The sequence below is a fragment of the Sapajus apella genome, unplaced genomic scaffold (genome assembly GCF_009761245.1).
Source record: "Sapajus apella isolate SASKATOON/1434 unplaced genomic scaffold, GSC_monkey_1.0 scaffold129, whole genome shotgun sequence".
NCBI lineage: Eukaryota > Metazoa > Chordata > Mammalia > Primates > Cebidae > Sapajus > Sapajus apella.
In genome coordinates, this window is record NW_022437069.1 from 3856989 (window position 1) to 3873626 (window position 16638).

General features: G+C 46.6%; 1 protein-coding gene across 15 annotated transcripts in view; it reads right to left on the bottom strand.

Annotated features, from left to right (window-relative positions):
• Positions 1-286: 286 nt before the first annotated feature.
• Positions 287-16638, bottom strand: part of AKAP13 (A-kinase anchoring protein 13) — a 346439-nt gene continuing 330087 nt past the window's right edge. For 10 of the 15 annotated variants that reach the window (XM_032262399.1, XM_032262396.1, XM_032262395.1 and 7 more), the window contains 7 exons: positions 15258-15419; positions 14758-14828; positions 14074-14118; positions 10256-10306; positions 8348-8797; positions 6031-6364; positions 4890-4939 (listed from right to left, as the gene is read on the bottom strand). In XM_032262399.1, the coding sequence (XP_032118290.1) occupies positions 4890-4939; positions 6031-6364; positions 8348-8797; positions 10256-10306; positions 14074-14118; positions 14758-14828; positions 15258-15419 (1163 nt within the window). Of the gene's footprint in view, positions 4940-6030; positions 6365-8347; positions 8798-10255; positions 10307-14073; positions 14119-14757; positions 14829-15257; positions 15420-16638 lie in introns of all 15 variants that reach the window. The other 5 variants (XM_032262391.1, XM_032262388.1, XM_032262403.1 and 2 more) reach the window with 2 other exon arrangements.

The following is a 16638-nucleotide window of genomic DNA, read 5'->3' on the forward strand; positions in this document are numbered from 1 at the left end:
AAAGTTCTGTTCACTGCATTCATGTATCTGGAAATAGAGTTTGGGCTCTTGGCATGAACTCTGACGTTAGGGCTTGATCAGTCACTCTCTGGGTTTGAGTCCCGCTCCAGGAGAGAAGGCGTCCCCAGCAGCTGCTCGGTGCAGAAGGCCTCTCCCCAAATCCAGCTCCCGCAACTACAGAAACAAATGATTTCGTTGGGAGAAGCCTCTCCTCCAGAGCTTTGGGGGTGGAAGGGGAGTATCCTTTCTACAGGAACCAGGAACAGGAATGAATCACAGCACCAGCCAAGACTTCACCGGGAATTTATTTTGTTTGAAAGGGCTGAGGGGGACTTTACAAGAGTCTGAAGCTGGTAACTAGAAAGAAAGATAAATAAAATACAAAGCCAGTATGCTGTGGCAAATTCCAGAAAACACACTGAAAAAAACCTTTACAGTTTAAAACTGCTTTACTTTATACATAATTACAAATTAATATACAGCATCTGGGTTATAACCCGTCTTTGTATTTAATAGGGTTTAGCACGGAAGTGTCCATAGAGCATTTGGAAAGAAGCAGTGACAGCAGAGGTATCCGGGGTGTCCCAACCACCCTCCTCCCCGTATCTCCCCTGGGAACCCCACACGGGCAGCAGAACACAGGAGACCAGGGGCCAAGGCTGAACCACAGGCACCTCACCAGGAACGCTCCAGGGCCAGTGCACAGGGACTGCCCACGGCCTCAGGTGCTGATGAAGGGCAGGGGAAAATTTCCCGCCGCAGAAGGGGTGGGGTGTGTGCTTCCTGCAGAAGCCCCTCGGGACTGCAGCACAGGTGGCCCCAGCCGGTTGTAGGGTAGGTCACACACTTCGAAGGCAGGGGATGAGTGTGTAAGGATGCCCCTTCAGGGCCTGTCAATCTTTTGACAAATTAGATAAGTACTTGGAAAGATGCCTGTATTTTCCCTTCCTTTTTTTTTTTTTTTTTTTTTCCTCCTTATGGCAGCATTAAAATACTTTTCATTGTAAAGCCTGGCCAGCAGGCAGTGGACTCTAAGGCTCTGGTGTACTAGGAAGGCTCCGCTACATTGCAAGGAAAGTTCAGATCCAAGCCCAAACTCTCTGCCCTCTTCTTTGTCTCGGAGGATGGGGGGGCTGGCTGCCTGGGACATGCCCGGAGGTGGCCGCACACCTGGGCGGTCCTGCGGAAGGAGGCAAGGCACACGGATCTCCATAGCCGCTCCCCTTTCATCCACAGGGTTAGCTCTAGGCTCCCGCTTTCCATGGACATCCAACCACAGAGCGTGCACATCGTCACCTCACAGCCACTCTCCTTGTGACCACTGAAGCCCATTCACCAGGACTGTCTTTCAAAACCTCCTCCCAGAGCCTGGCTGTCCTCTGGGCACAGACGGACCACCCATCATTACAGTAAACCTCACCTCCAATGCAAATACCAACATCCTTGGGAAGAAAGACCTGAAGGGAAAAAGCCCTAGAGACAATGATGAAAGCACTTCTGCGGACAGCAGCTCAGCAACTTCGGCTTCCAGCTCTGGCCCCTAAGGGCGTGGTCCCACCCTGTACTAAGGCAGGGCTTATCGGGGTGGACCCTCGCACACACTAACACCTCCCCTCTCCCATGAAGACACAAAGCCAAGGGTCTCAAAACTTTGTGTTCACGACAAATACTGAGGCCTAAGGAAGGTAACGAATAGCAAAGGGGTGGAAATTAGCAAAGGGGTGACTCTCAATAGTATTACCCTGAGACATATAAGGGGAAAAAAGGTAAGATTCGTACCTTTCCAAAAAAAATCTTGGTAAGGACTCTTCCCTCCAGAAGCTCTCACGGGGGCAGAGGAAATACTGGCAAAGGTTGAATGTGGCAGTTTGCGTGTTTTTAACCCTCTCCATTTTCTAAGAAAACACAGCCAATACATTTGATTGTCTCGAAAGTGAAACCAACCGATGAGAGCGTTTAAAGTGCACATGTCACCCAACTGGGATGACAACTGAGATGACTGGAATTGAGAGAAGATGCAGCCTCCTTCCATGAAGTTCACTTGATTCTGGAAATCTGGGGACTCTGGATAGTAATTCCATCTTTCCCCCAAAAATAAGCACAAGTTCAGGCACCTGCTTTGTTTAGCTTGGAGAACATGGCATCCTGGTGTGGGAACAGTATGGGGAATTCAGTCTGAGTCACCCCAGAAAACCACCCCTTCTCATGTGAGAGAAACCAAGACAGGCCATTAGATCCAGCAACTACAGCATTGTCAAGGTCATGAGCAAAAGCACAGGCAGCCACCATCCCAGTTAAATCCCAAGCACAGGAACAAATCCCCTTGAGGACAACTTCCAAGGAGGAAGATGACGACAAAGGTATGTGAGCATAGTTCTTGGTAAGTGGATCTTTCTGCACCGCAGACTCTATTCCTGGATGAAGGCGGGTGGCCAGGGGAATTCCGGGCACTACCCTTCTGATTTTAAACTTGTCCAACCAGAACCTGACCAAATCGCTTTAAGTTAGTGGGGTCTGGACAGAGGTGAAATCTCCATTTTTAAAAAAGACTGCTAAAACAACCTAGACAGGGGAAACATCACAGCTGGGGGGTAAAAGGCACTCTAACACGGAAGTAAAGATCTGTGGCCACGTGCTCTAACTTCATCCACGGTGTTTTTGTGAAGAGCACGTACGCGATTTAATCCAATCAGCACCAACCCCTTGATGTTCCAAGCCTGGAGAACAGGGGCACCCGGCCTACATCTACAAGGAGAAGAATGCAGGTTCAGTACTGCCCTCCTGCGAACCCCGGGAGGGGAACTCAGAGCCAGTGACCAGAACAGACAGCCAAGCCCCGTGGTGCATCTGAGGAAAGTCACAACAGTTTCAGCTGTAACTTGGAGTTGCATGGATTGGTGAAAGAAAGCAACTTAGCTTTCTGTTTAGGGTCTTTGCAAGGGGACATGATGTTTTCAACAGAAAAATCAGCAGGTTTTGGCCTTGAAGTCTGTTTCTAAAGGGTAGGACTTCTCCATGACAAAAAAAAAAAAAAAGCAAGGGTAGCTCAGAGGTGGCGAATTTCTTCATTCTCAAACAAGGGAGAAGACATCCTTTGGTTAAAGAACAAGATGGGGTGGGGGAGGGAAGGACATGGACCCCTCCCCTTAAAATTTCATCTGGGCCTTCAAGGCACTTGGAAAGACAGAGTGAGATGCTGGCTGTCACTTCACTGTGCATTGATCAGGTAAGTTTAGACTCCTGGGCTAGTCCTGGTTCACCCTTAAGAAAGAAAAGCACAAACACACATATATAATAAATAAAACAAATCTAGGCTAAAAGTTCCAAACCAGACCTCTTTCAAATAAACTGAAAGATAAATATCTCCATCTGCAAGGCCAGCTTGCAATTCATTAATAAGCACCAAGTTACAGATTTTTCTAAGTGTGCTCAAAGCCCCATGCTTCTGAGGGGCAAAAAAGCAAGAACTGAAGGCCACGTTTGAAGCACAGAATTTTCCATGGCCTCCCTTCTGGTGTCCGGGGCCTCCGAGGGAAACATCACCATGAACCGTCCTGCACACACCAGCTGGGGAGAGCCTCAAGCGAACACAGATCAAAACACATCAGGAAAGCAAAAGCAAAGCTGAGCAGCAGGCAGCAGCTGTGGCCTCTTTCAGGGGCAGAGTACAGTTCAACAACAGACCTTTAGATTGAAAACATTTTTTAAGAAATCCAATTTTGCCAAGGCCTCCTAACATAAAAAGGGCACTTTCACAACCACGCCCCCCCTGACCTGCTCCTCTCCAGGTCTGCACTGGCAGGACCTGCTACACATGGCTTAACCCTTCACCCGAACCCCTTCTCAGCCAGCTGTCCTAACTCCAGAGCACTGCTTCTGCCCGGCCTGGGCGGCAGGCTGACCCCTGGCGGTGGTGTGCCTACAGGGCGCGCCCTCACCCAGCAAGGGCCCGGCGGCTGCTATCTGGGAGAGCCACGATGGGGGCTCAGGATCACAGCCAGGAGGCCGTGGCCTCTTCTGAGTGGTGACAACCAAAATGTCATGCTGCAGGGATAATGGTGACTAGGCCACTTCACTTTAATCTGTGGCCAAAACATGTGGGTCAACATCCTGGAAAACCAGCGTATTTCTTCTGGATTTGATGACGAAATGAGATACTATGGGTTTTTTTGTTGCTTTAGTGCCCGAAACACTGAGATCAAGGTGGTGAAGACCACGTGTTTTATACACATCAAGCCTTCTCTCACTGTTTCACAAATGTCTGTCATCCCAGAAATGAGAAATACATGCAAAACAGGGGTGATATGTGCACGGGGTGGGCTATAGGATTACTGGGTGAAGTACTGATGTGCAGGGGCTCCAGGTCAGTCCAGGCACTGCCCTTGTGCTGAGCTAAGCTGCCCAGATGGCTGGTGCCGACCGGGCCCTCTTGTGGCATTCCCCACATGTGTATGCAGACAGGTCCCCGGGTATGTACACAGGTCAAGTCTGGAACATCTGCTGTTTGGTTTTGTGTTCCCCCAAATTAAAGGCAGTCAGAGTTCCAGACCTTATTTGGAAATGCTCTTTTAGTCTTTAGGAATTCCTGACGTGTCCAAAACCATCACCTGTACTTACGAGCCACTACTTTCAGTGTAATCCTGAGTAGGGCCAGCCCAACCTGAGAGTCCTGGGCAGTCACAAATCACGGCCGAAGCAGAGTCCGGGCCTCCTTCCCCACCCTGACACTCAGATCATCTGTTCCTTCTTGTCCAGGACCTGGGGCTGCCCAGGAGAACTGGACGCTGAGGAGCAGTGGGCGTCCAGTGTAAGAGACTTGTGCACGCGGGGACAGCAGGAGAAGTGGGCTGGCCAGGACCAGGAGGCAGCTGCCTCAGCAGAGAGGAGGGTCAGCAGAAGATCTCTTCACCCTCTGCTGATACTTCTGATGTGGGACCATCTGAAAAAGTGAAAAAGAATAATGAAGAAAATTCAGAAAAACTGCTCCTTTCACTGAACCTCCTCCCCAACCCAAAGTCTTCTGTAATGCAAATAGGTGACAGGGGCTTGTGGGCAATTAAGTTTCTACACACTGGGGTTTCTGAATGAATTTGGTTAACAAGGTTCTTAGCGCCATCCTTCCCTGTCTAATGCACCCTTTAACTTTGACATAAGCACTAGAATTTATAAAGAGGCCTGAAAAACGTAAATTTTTTTCTTTAACCTCCCGCACAGAAAGGAGAGATCAATCCTAAAGAGAAGGGTTCAGGCAGAAAGTGGCACATGAACGGGGAGGTATCCGGTGTATTTCAGCCATCAGCTCTGTGGCCACCGGCACGTTAGTTAACCTCTGTGAGCTTCAGTTTCCGCATTTCTCTGGGGGTTAGCAGCGCCACCTTCATACGGTCACGTGAGGGTTAAAGCACCAGGCGCTAGCTGTTATCAGGACTATCTAGGCTGAGAAAAGCAAGGAGGACTTGAATGGCTTCATTCAGAGGTGAGCTCCAGATCCTCAATAATGCCTTGAAAATGAAACCCATGCTCTCTGCTTTTGCACATGTGCCACACGGAATGCAGTTTTGCTCTGTGAGATGCAGTCTCTCTCTGTCCCCTAGGCTGGAGTGCAGTGGCTCAATCTCCACTCACTACAACCTCCGCTTCCCAGGTTCAAGGGATTCTCCTGCCTCAGACTCCCAAGTAGCTGGGACTGCAGGGGCGTAACACCACGCCCAGCTAATTTTCTGTATTTGTAGTAGAGACGGGGTTTCACCATATCGGCCAGGCTGTCTTGAACTCCTGACCTCATGATCTGCCCACCTTGGCCTCCTAAAGTGCTGGGATTACAGGAGTGAGCCACCGCCCCCAGCCAGAGTAGGTTACCGCTCTCTGATGGACACTCTTAGCAAGTGGAGCTGGTGAGAAGGATGGCAGCTTGGCTTCTGCGCACCTCAACTGTACCCTTTTCAACCCCACCCTGTGCCACTAAAATCTGCCTTCTCTCAGAATGCAGAGACACCGTGGCCACAGGGAGAGCAGGTAGGGGTGACTCACCACCGGGCTGAGAGCGGCTGGTTTTGTTCTTCTTTTTTTTCTCCTTCTTTTCCTTTGGCTTAGCTAATCCAAACAGGCGGGTAGAGGCAGAGGTGGACGCAGGGGCCTGGCTCTGTCCTTCTGATCCTTTGTTTGTCTGACTGGTTGAACTCAGTATGTGAAAAGGCCCCTTATCTTTGTGTGTCCGAGACATGCTGTTCCTTTTTGGGGACACTGAAAGCTCTGAGTCCAATGACCCTGATTTGGCTATGGAAGGTGCAGATGGCGAGGGCGGCTCCTCAGCACTGGGGAAGAACGACGGGATCCTCATCAGCTTGGTATGTGGATGGGAAACCTGTATATATTCAAGAGAAGGGGTTTTCACTTGGAGACCGTCGGCGCCCCTGATGCCCATTCAATAAATCCTGGCTGATTCAACTGGGTGTGCTGGCTGGGTGCTTACCCGTCCCTGTCACCTCTACAGAGTCCACCTCTTCTGTGGACTGCATAGAGCTCAACGGTTCAGAACTTCTCTCTTTCATTAGCTGCCCTCCCCCAAGTAACATCTATAAATATGTTAAAAATACCAACTTCAATACCGTTAATACTTTTATTACAAACAAACGCTGGTGTCAAAAAGCACCGACAGTACCTTTGATGGGGCGACTTAGAAAAGAATTCCCACTCCCTGAAGAAATAAGGAGAGCTGCTTAAGACTGCTCTATACAGGGATGCAGATAATGATTTTAGGGCAAAGGGATTACAGAAGCCTGTTTAGGTTAGAGGATAAGTGCAAAAGCCGAGCTGACACCAGGAATCCTAGTCTAAGGTTAGACAAAGATCAAGAGGATCATCTCATCTGCTTTCTCTTAGTTGCCTGGGAACCTTCCTTTGTCAAAGCACTGATGATTTCATTGGGATGGGGGTAGAATCCATCCTTATGTCATAAAAAGCAACACATGGCATTTGCTGCTCCCCACCATATATCTGGCAGCCTCTGCAGAAAGCTACACCTGCCCCCCACTCTGAAAGATGTCGGTATAATTTTCTTTCATGGCCAAGGTCAATCAATCAAACAAATGGCAATATGATACGCATTTCAAAACACGGGCAGATCTGTGTACGCCCGGGCTCTCCATCTGCCACAAGCATCTATGTTTCTGAATAACCAAGGAATATCACCGAAATAAACTCAGGAGTGAGTGTGCTGAGTAACTGAGAGCCTTCCCATAGCAGCAGCAGCTATAGAGAACGAAAGGCTTCATCAGCAGTAGAGAGGCAAATCGGGAACTATGCAGAGTGCCGCTTTCTCAGTATCCCCAAGCAAGAGTATCATCATCTGTCCACAAGAGGAGTGGCCGCCTCCCCTACTTGCTGGGGTTGGTGCTTCCCTCTGTAACCGACTCCCACCGATCCTACCACATGGGTTATTTCAGCAACTCCGGCATGAGAGCCACTTCCTGCTGGCTCAAGACCATAGGCACCACGTGTTCTGGGCTCTTTGATTCTTGCTGTGCTTCTCCATTAAGCTACAAGTTCCTTCAGGGCGGGGCCATGCCTGATTTCTCATGTGGCACAGAGCAGTGGGGCTGCTCCTAAAATCCTGGTGGCTGACTGCCATTTTCTCAGATACTGAGGCTCCTCTGGCTGACGGAAGTGCCAGCTCCAAATATCCACCACGGCCCTGGCCAGAACACCCCAGCATTTCCATTCTCTTCTTCAGCCTCTTAAGAGATGCAAAAAGCAGAAAAAGACTTTGCTCCTCTGCCTCTTTCAGGGTGAAACAAAGATTCTTTTTTTTTTTCTTCTCTTTTTTTGAGACAGAGTCTCGCTCTTGTCACCCAGGCTGGAGAGCAGCAGCACAATCTCAGCTCACTGCAACCCCCATCTCCCAGGTTCAAGCAATGTTCCTGCCTCAGACTTCCAACTACCTGGGATTACAGGTGGGTGCCACTGTGCCCAGCTAATTTTTGTATTTTTAGTAGAGACGAAGTTTTGCCATGTTGACCAGGCTGGTCTCGAACTCCTGGCCTCAAGTGATCCGTCTGCTTCGGCCTCACAAAGTGCTGAGATTACAGGTGTGAGGCACCATGCCCAGCTAAAAATTCTTAAAAACAGGTTCCCCCCCACCCTGGAGACAGAGTCTCCCTGTGTTGCCCAAGGCTGGTGTCAGGTTTCCCTCGCACCTCAGCCTCCTAAAGTGCTGGGATCACAGGTATGAGTTACTGAACCTGGCCAAAAACAGGCTCTATATCTCTGCTCACTTTCTTAGAGTGCTTAATACACAGGGGTCTTAAATCAGTATCATTAGGTTGCCTTCGGCAGTGAGTCCCATTACCTGACACAGGTCCCGTTCCGCCTGCCTCTGGCCCAGCCGCTCTGCCTCACGGCGCAGCTGCTCCTGCTCCCTCTCGAGCTGTTTCTGGGCAGCACGCAGTCGCTCCAGGTCATATTGGTACGTGCCCTTCTTCTGCTGGAGCTCCTCCCGCTCCTTCTCCAGGTCCTGCTGCCCCTGCTGCACCTTCTCCTCACGCTGGGCCAGCAGGGCCTCCCGCTCCCGCAGCTCCCTCTCACGAGCTTCCCACTCGCGCTCACGCCTGCGCTTCTCCTCGAGGTACTGGGCTTGCTGCTTCTGCAGGTTGGCCAGGTCCTGGCGCTGCTTCTCCAGGCTGCGCTGCTTCTCCTGCTCAATGAGGGAGCTCGGGCGGGACAAGCTGCGGGTGAGCGTCCTCTCGCTCAGCACCAGCTTCTGGTCCTCAATGTAGCTGTCCTGCTGCAGCACCACGCCCTGAGGAGGCACACAGAGGAGAGCCCTGCAACTCTGGCCAGGGGGGCAGCCAACTTCTGGATCCCTCCTGACCCCACAGCAGGCGACACCAGGCACTATGATGGACCAGGACTCTCCCCTCACTTTTCAAGCCCATCTAATAAAAATGCTCAAGGAGCCGGGCGCGGTGGCTCACGCCTGTAATCCCAGCACTTTGGGAGGCCGAGGCGGGTGGATCACGAGGTCAAGAGATCGAGACCATCCTGGTCAATATGGTGAAACCCCGTCTCTACTAAAAATACAAAAAATTAGCTGGGCATGGTGGCGCGTGCCTGTAATCCCAGCTACTCAGGAGGCTGAGGCAGGAGAATTGCCTGAACCCAGGAGGCAGAGGTTGCGGTGAGCCGAGATCGCGCCATTGCACTCCAGCCTGGGCAACAACCGCAACACACACAAACAAAAAAAAAAAGCTCAAGGATAACTGCAGGCAATTAGCACACAGTAACATCAAAGGTGCAGGAACTTACAGGTTTTTGTCAAATCTGGTTTCGAATGCTGTTTGCAGTCACTGGTATTACCCGGGGTAGTGTGTGTGTGGGGTGTGTGGGGTGTGTGTGAGGGGCGTGTGGGTGTGGGGGGTGTGTGTGTGGTGGGTGTGGGGTGTGTGTGTTTGGTGGGTGTGGGGTGGGCGTGTGGTGTGTGTGTGGTTGGTGTGTGGTGTGTGTTTGGTTGGTGTGTGGTGTGTGTGTGGGTGTCTGGAGGGCGTGTGTGTGGGGTGTGTGTGTGTGGTGGGTGTGTGTGGGTGTGTGGGGGGCGTGTGTGTGGGTCTGTGTGGGGGGCGTGTGTGTGGTTGTGTGTGGTGTGTGTGTGGTTGCTGTGTGGTGTGTGTGTGGGTGTCTGGGGGGCGTGTGTGTGGGGTGTGTGTGTGTGGTGGGTGTGTGTGTGTGTGGTGGGTGTGGGGTGTGTGTGTTTGGTGGGTGTGGGGTGGGCGTGTGGTGCGTGTGGGGTGTGTGTATATGTGTTGGAAATGGGAGAAAGTAGGAACGAGATAGGTTAGATCTTCCAGGAAGGAAGTGAGAATCTGAGGATGTTCCTGGGAAGTCTCAAACAGTGGTTGTTTTAGGAAGGCCACTCTATTCAAACACCACACAGAGACACAAAGGATAGAAACTTACACTAACGGCTTTCTAAAGTGAAATAATATTCCAAATGCATGTTAGCACATGATGTGCTTTGTGGCAAGGTTACCAAACCATGCCTAAGGCCCACCAGCTCTTCGCTAATTCTACTCCTGGAAGGTCGATGACACTCTACCCACTGCATTCTGTAACGTTCTCACCGTGAGAGCCAGTCTTCTCTAGACTGAGGGTGCCATTTACCCATAACCAGCTGACAAACCTCAAAGATCCAAGTCAACAGCAGCCCCATGCTGCTGTCCTCTACACAAATACATGCAGGGACGGAGACACAGCCACGTACCTGCAGAGTGCTGAGGAGCTCGTGGAGATGAACAATGCTCTGGACAACCTGCTGCCAAAGGACCAAAATGGAAACATTCGTTTCAGAACTTTATGAATCTCGGAATCCATCACCCTAATGTTTATCTGGTAAGACGGCTGCTGTGAGACACTACTAAATGCCTGTATCTTTATGTAATATTTTCATATTGAAAGCACCAAAGAAAATAAGTCAGTACCAGCACCAAGAAAAACAAAAGACCAAACCAAGTGACCTAGGTGTAGGAGGAATATGAGCACAAGTTAAAATGTATGAGAAAGCTGCCATTATTTAAAATGTCTAGAACACAAACAGCATACATATCAATGCAACAGAAAAGAAATTCCAGAAACTACCCATTAGCGATTTAGCATATGAGTAGCATTTCAAATCAATGGAAAGAAAAGAATATTCATTTAATTGTTCTGAGAAAATTGGCTAAATTTCTGAAAAATCTTGAGACCTTACCTCACATTAAAAAAAAAAAAGTTCAAATATCTGAAAATATTAAAGGTAAAAAATAAACCGTATTCATGTCCAGCCAGGGCAAGACAGCGAGATCCTATTTCTAAAAAGCAAACAAAAAAGAGCTGAAGGAAATAGAACGTTTTCTCATCTTGAAACAGGGAAGGCTTTGCAAACACAGAGGAAACCACGTTTTTTTTCAAAAACTATGTAAAAAAGTAAAATTAAAATTAAAAGGCAAAGAACGAATAGAAATTCAGATGTAAAAATCTTTGATTTAAAAAAGGCTCTCACAGAACATGATGAAAAAAAAAAATACCCTAGTAGAATATTAAGCCAGGAACACAAATAGCAATTTACAAAAGAAATACCAATGGCCAATAAGCATAACATATTAAAATGACTCAACCTAATTTGAAATCAAATAAATGCAAAATAAAATAAAGGACCCAAACTCATCAAACTAATAAAAACTTAATAAAAATAGTAACACTCAATGTTGGTAAAAGATGAAAATGGGCACTCGTATGTCTTACGAGTAAGGCCAAGCACGGCATAACCTCCTTTCAATAGCAATTTGGCATGTTCAGGAAATAATCAGAGAGCTGTGCAAAAAACAAGGCATGTACAAAGATGTTCTTGGCTCACCGCTTTAAAAGGAAAAAGTAAAAAAAAAACAGTTAACTATCAGAAAGATTAAGTAAACTATGGTTTACAATAATATGATGCTATGCAACAGCATGCTTTGTAAAATTATGCCTTGGGGAAATACCTTTAATGCATATTAAGAGGAAAAAAAGCAAGATATGAAGCTCTAGGAAGAATTGATACAAACTATGTAAAACTTTTTTTTTTTTTGAGATGGAGTTTCACTCTTGTTGCCCAGGCTACAGTGCAGTGGTATAGTCTCTGCTCACTGCAACTTCTACCTCCCGAGTTCAAGTGATTCTCTTGCCTCAGCCTCCCGAGTAGCTGGAATTACAGGTGTGCGCCACCACACCTGGCTCATTTTTTGTATTTTCAGTAGAGATGGGGTTTCACCATGTTGCCAGGCTGCTCTTGAACCCCAGATCTCAGGTGATACGCCTACCTTGGCCTCCCAAAGTGCTGGGATTACAGTCATGAGCCAGTGCACCCCGCCAAGCTGTTTTTATACTATTCACAAATACACAACTCAGGCATGTTATGCACAAGGCTGGAAATATAAACACCAAACATTTAACTATGAACATGTATTCCTTTTATAATACTTAAATCATTTAAAAACAAAACACAAAAATATTAATTACCAGGCTTAGCTCTTCTGAGAAAATGTTTTACCCCCATTCCTTTATTTTTTTTTGAGATGGAGTTTTGCTCGTGTTGCCCAGGCTGGAGTGCAGTGGCACAATCTCAGCACTGCAATCTCTGCCGGGTTCAAGCGATTCTCCTGCCTCAGCCTCCTGAGTAGCTAGGATTACAGGCATCCACTACCATGTCTGGTTAATTTTTTGCATTTTTAGTAGAGATTGAGTTTCACATGTTGGCCAGCCTGGTCTTGAACTCCTGAACTCAGGTGATCCACCCACTTTTGGCCTCCCAAAGCGTTGGGATTACAGACGTGAGCCACCACATGCAGCCCCTGCCCTTATTTTATTCTTAATAAACAGAGAGAAGCAACAGAAGAACCTGCTGACTCTAGCTAAGCATTTATAGTGTCTAATCCATACTGGAATGTCTGAGAAACAAACAGGTCTTGTACTATTTTCTTACCCTGATTCTTCTCATTAAATATAGGGGGGAAAGTGGCCATAAGGAAAAATCAAGGCTGGACGCAGTGGCTCACGCAAGCAGCTTCCATAAGCTCAGGCTTGTCATTTAAAGGCAAGTACACTGAAGGATTCCTTCAGGACGCCACTGTATTTAGACCTTTGCGGCAACAAATATAAAACATATCATTCTGTATTTTAGGGGGAAAAAAGATTCCCCTTAATTTAAAATTTCAAAATGAAGTTCCTTGGAGATTTAAGATACTATGTTAAAAGCAAGAACAAGAAAAAGAAGAAACACAATCAACATCCTTGAGAAGTATACCCGGATTCTAGTTTGCTTAAAAAGTTACTCAGAATTAATTTTGGAGATGGCAGTAATCTGAAGAGTTATGTCACAACAAGGAGTCACTGCGGGGTGGGGAATGGCCATCCTTCTAGAAGGACACCAACACTACTTCACACATGAAAACACAGTCTAAAGCAATACTCAAAGAAGATGATACGGCCGGGCATGGTGGCTCATGCCTCTAATCCCAGCACTTTGGGACGCTGAGACAGGCAGATCACCTGAGGTCAGGAGTTCAAGACCAACCTGACCAACATGGAAAAACCCCGTCTCTACTAAAAATGCAAAAATTAGCCAGACGTGGTGGCGCGTGCCTGTAATCCCAGCTACTCAGGAAGCCGAGGCAGGAGAATCGCTTCAACCCAGAAGGCGGAGATTGTGGTGAGCCAAGATCGTGCCATTGCACTCCAGCCTGGGCAACAGCAGCAAAAAGCTGTCTCATAAGGAGAAGAAGAAATAATTTGAGTACTTGAAGGATAAGCAATTACTCTGTCAAATTACCCACAAGTTAAATGCCCATGTTCCAGATCTATGGCTTTTGGTATCAGGTTTGTGACACAGAAGAGGCTGCCATGAATTCTACTCAGGGTGCTTAGACCAAAGAAACCGCCAAGAAGGATTCACAAGGGGGCTCTCTCTAAATAGAGGAAGCTGACTAAAAGCAAGAAGTGCCAGGTGTGGCTCATGTCTGCCATCCCAGCACCAGCACTTTGGGAGGCTGAGGCAGGTGGACTGCTTGTGTCAAGGAGTTTGAGACCAGCCTGGGCAACATGGCGAAACCCTGTCTCTACATAAAATACAAAAATTAGCAGGGCGTGGTGACGTGCGTGCCTATAGTCCCAGTTACTCTGGAGGATTGCTTCAGCCTGGGAGGTAGAGGTTGCAGTGAGCTGAAGTTGTGCCACCACACTCTAGCCTGGGCGAGAGAGTAAGACTCCACCTCAAAGAGAAAAAAAAAAGCAAGAAAGCAAGAGGCTTCCTTAAGGACAGAGAATCAGAGGCCATCTTAGATCTTAGCAGGCAATTCTCTAACTGGCAAAATTCCAAGGTGCTGCCCCAGGACCAAAGAAAAGGGAAAGGTCAAGGAAACTGACAACTGTATTGTTTACCTGTACAGATTACAGCCAGGAGTTAGCCTCTTTGTAACAGTCAAGAAAAAAAAAAAGGAAAAAAGACTATTCCTAACCTGACAATGATAACCAAAACATATTTTCTTAAATATCTCATAATGTCCTTACCTCACTGTTTCTTTTAAGCATAAATACCAGGTTACCATTTCCACCCTATGAAACAAAAAACATGCATATAAAAAAATGAAGATCTTGATGCAAAAATAACATTCAATATGTTTCTGTGTTAGGCTGTAGCTTTCCATCTTCTTTTTTTTTTTTTGTCTTTTTTTTTTTTTTTCCTTTTTTTGGGGGGCGGGGTCTCGCTATATTGCCCAGGCAGGTCTCGAACTCCCGGGCTCAAGCTATCCTCCCGCCTCTGCCTCCCTAAGAGCTGGGATTACAGGCGTGAGCCACAGCGCCCGGCCGCTTTCCATCTTCTTTCTTTTCTACCACAGCCTCTCACAAGGTAGAGAAAATTTAGGGTTGAACTGTTTATCACTGATGTCTTGTCAAGAGGTCAGGTTGGTTTGGAGCATCTGAAACAAGCCTCCTAATGTCACTGGTCCTGCCAGGACCATGGCAGAGTTACAAATGTGAACACACTGTGCTAAGCCAGTGAGGCCAGACAGCCAATAATGTGGGACTCTAACTGTACTATTTGTTTTAAAAGTGTGATTTTTCCCTGAAAATAACTTTATCAAAAGCAGCAATTCAGACATCCAAAACAAGATCAAAGTGAAATAATATCAAAGGTTATGAATTCAGAGGGAAATGCCAAGGAGGGTCCTAGTATGTTTTAAACAGAAATACCTTTTTAAGGCCACTATCCGATTCCGTTCTCCTAAGATCTTGGCCGTCATCTCCTTCTTCCTTCTCGCCTCCTAAACAAAAAATAGGTTTTTTTGTTTGTTTGTTTGTTTTTTTAAGCTGTGAAACACGCTAGCCAAGGAAAGAATACCATATAGCTATCTTAGGGATGTCATATTTCTGAATCCTACTGATGGCCCCAAAAAGGGGGAGCTGCTTGGTGGCAGCTAAGTGATTATTAATAATTTTACTGATGCAGAAGAACTGAAAGCAGGAACAAGTATTACTACTCTTTTAGCTAAGATCTTAGGAAAATCTTTTTTGTTACTCAAAATGAGTATTAGTCTGACAGACTCATAATGAGTGTCTTAAGATCTCACTAAGAAATTTACTGACTGAATGGAAGTGGAGACGTAGCTAATAAAATACCAGTCATTTTTAGTTGTGTGGGACAGTCAAGGATTGCCTATAAAAGCCCATGACTTCACATCCACCTCATTTACCTTTTGAAGCATTCATCTGATGACTGTCAAATCCTCCAAAGGTCTCTGCTCTCCGGGGCAGGGAAACAGGACTGACCACACCTTCTTGCTCTACTGGGCTGCTGACAGTCTGCCCAAGTGTGCCTCCCAGACTTCCACTGACCAGACCTTGAAGGATCTCCACTGGAAAAAAAGAAACAGGCAAAACTGACATCTTATCTTGAATGAGGAAAAAACAAGTTCATAGTATACATGATATGTACAAAGAACATGACTGAAACGTTCCAATGAGTGACTGGGTGAGTTCCTTTGCTCAGAAAGGTCTCAGAAAGGGTATGTGTTTTAGTTGGATTCTACTAGAAATTTAGAGATGAGACCTTCCACTTTGTATACAAGAGACCTAGGAAGTTTCAAAGTGTACAGGGAAGGCAGAGTAATTTACTAGCAGTGGCATGGCTTCCGGAATCATATCCAAAGCAGTCAGAAGATATTCCCTGAAAAGTAGGATGAACTGATTTCAGAACAGCAAGTAAAAAGTCAGGGTTTTTGCCTTTGCCAATATGAAGTAAGTTCAAGGGGCTAGAGTAGCCTAAGAATTTGCATCTCGACTCTGGCCCACTAGGGTTCTTTTCTAGGGTGTGGCTCACAGAAAGAACAAAGTGGAGAGAAAGAAAGAAAAGTTGAGCGGGAGAAAAGAAAAGAGATGAAGAAGGGCCAGCTGCAACAAGGGATGGGACCAACAGCAGGAAATCTGATTAAGACAAGCCATATTAAAAAAGAAAAACCACACAAACATGATAGACGAGTCCTATGGTGTGAGAAAAGCTATCTGAACCTATAAACTTAAGACACTAATTTCACATAAAAATGAGAAATAGAAAATACTGAAGTCAAATCCCATATAAAGTTAAGAACAGGGAGTGATCATGGACAGAACACAGTGTCTAACTTCTCTACAGATAATAAAAGCACATCAGAAAAATATGTCCATAAAATAAGTGAGCAAAACACATTAAGAAAAGGACAAAAGACATGAAAGAACTTAAGTCAGAATTAGAAAACACAGAAATGAAATGGCAAAACTACACTCAAAAGAAAAACACATCATTATAGAAATGAAAACTAAACAAGAATATAAGAGCAATTTAACCCAGCAGCAAAGGACTTAAGAAAAAAAGCAGGTGAAAGGAAGACCACTTAAACATTAAAAAGGCGAAGAGATCAAAAGTATTAAAAGAAAGTCACAAATACTGAAGACAGACTAGGTCCAACATAAGGATAAATGGAGTTCTTGAAGAAAACCAAAGCAAAGGCAACAGGGAAAATACTACAAATTGTAATTCAAGAATAACTTCCTGAAATCTGAAAAATTTGTAACCACCTATGAAAACAGAACACTGTG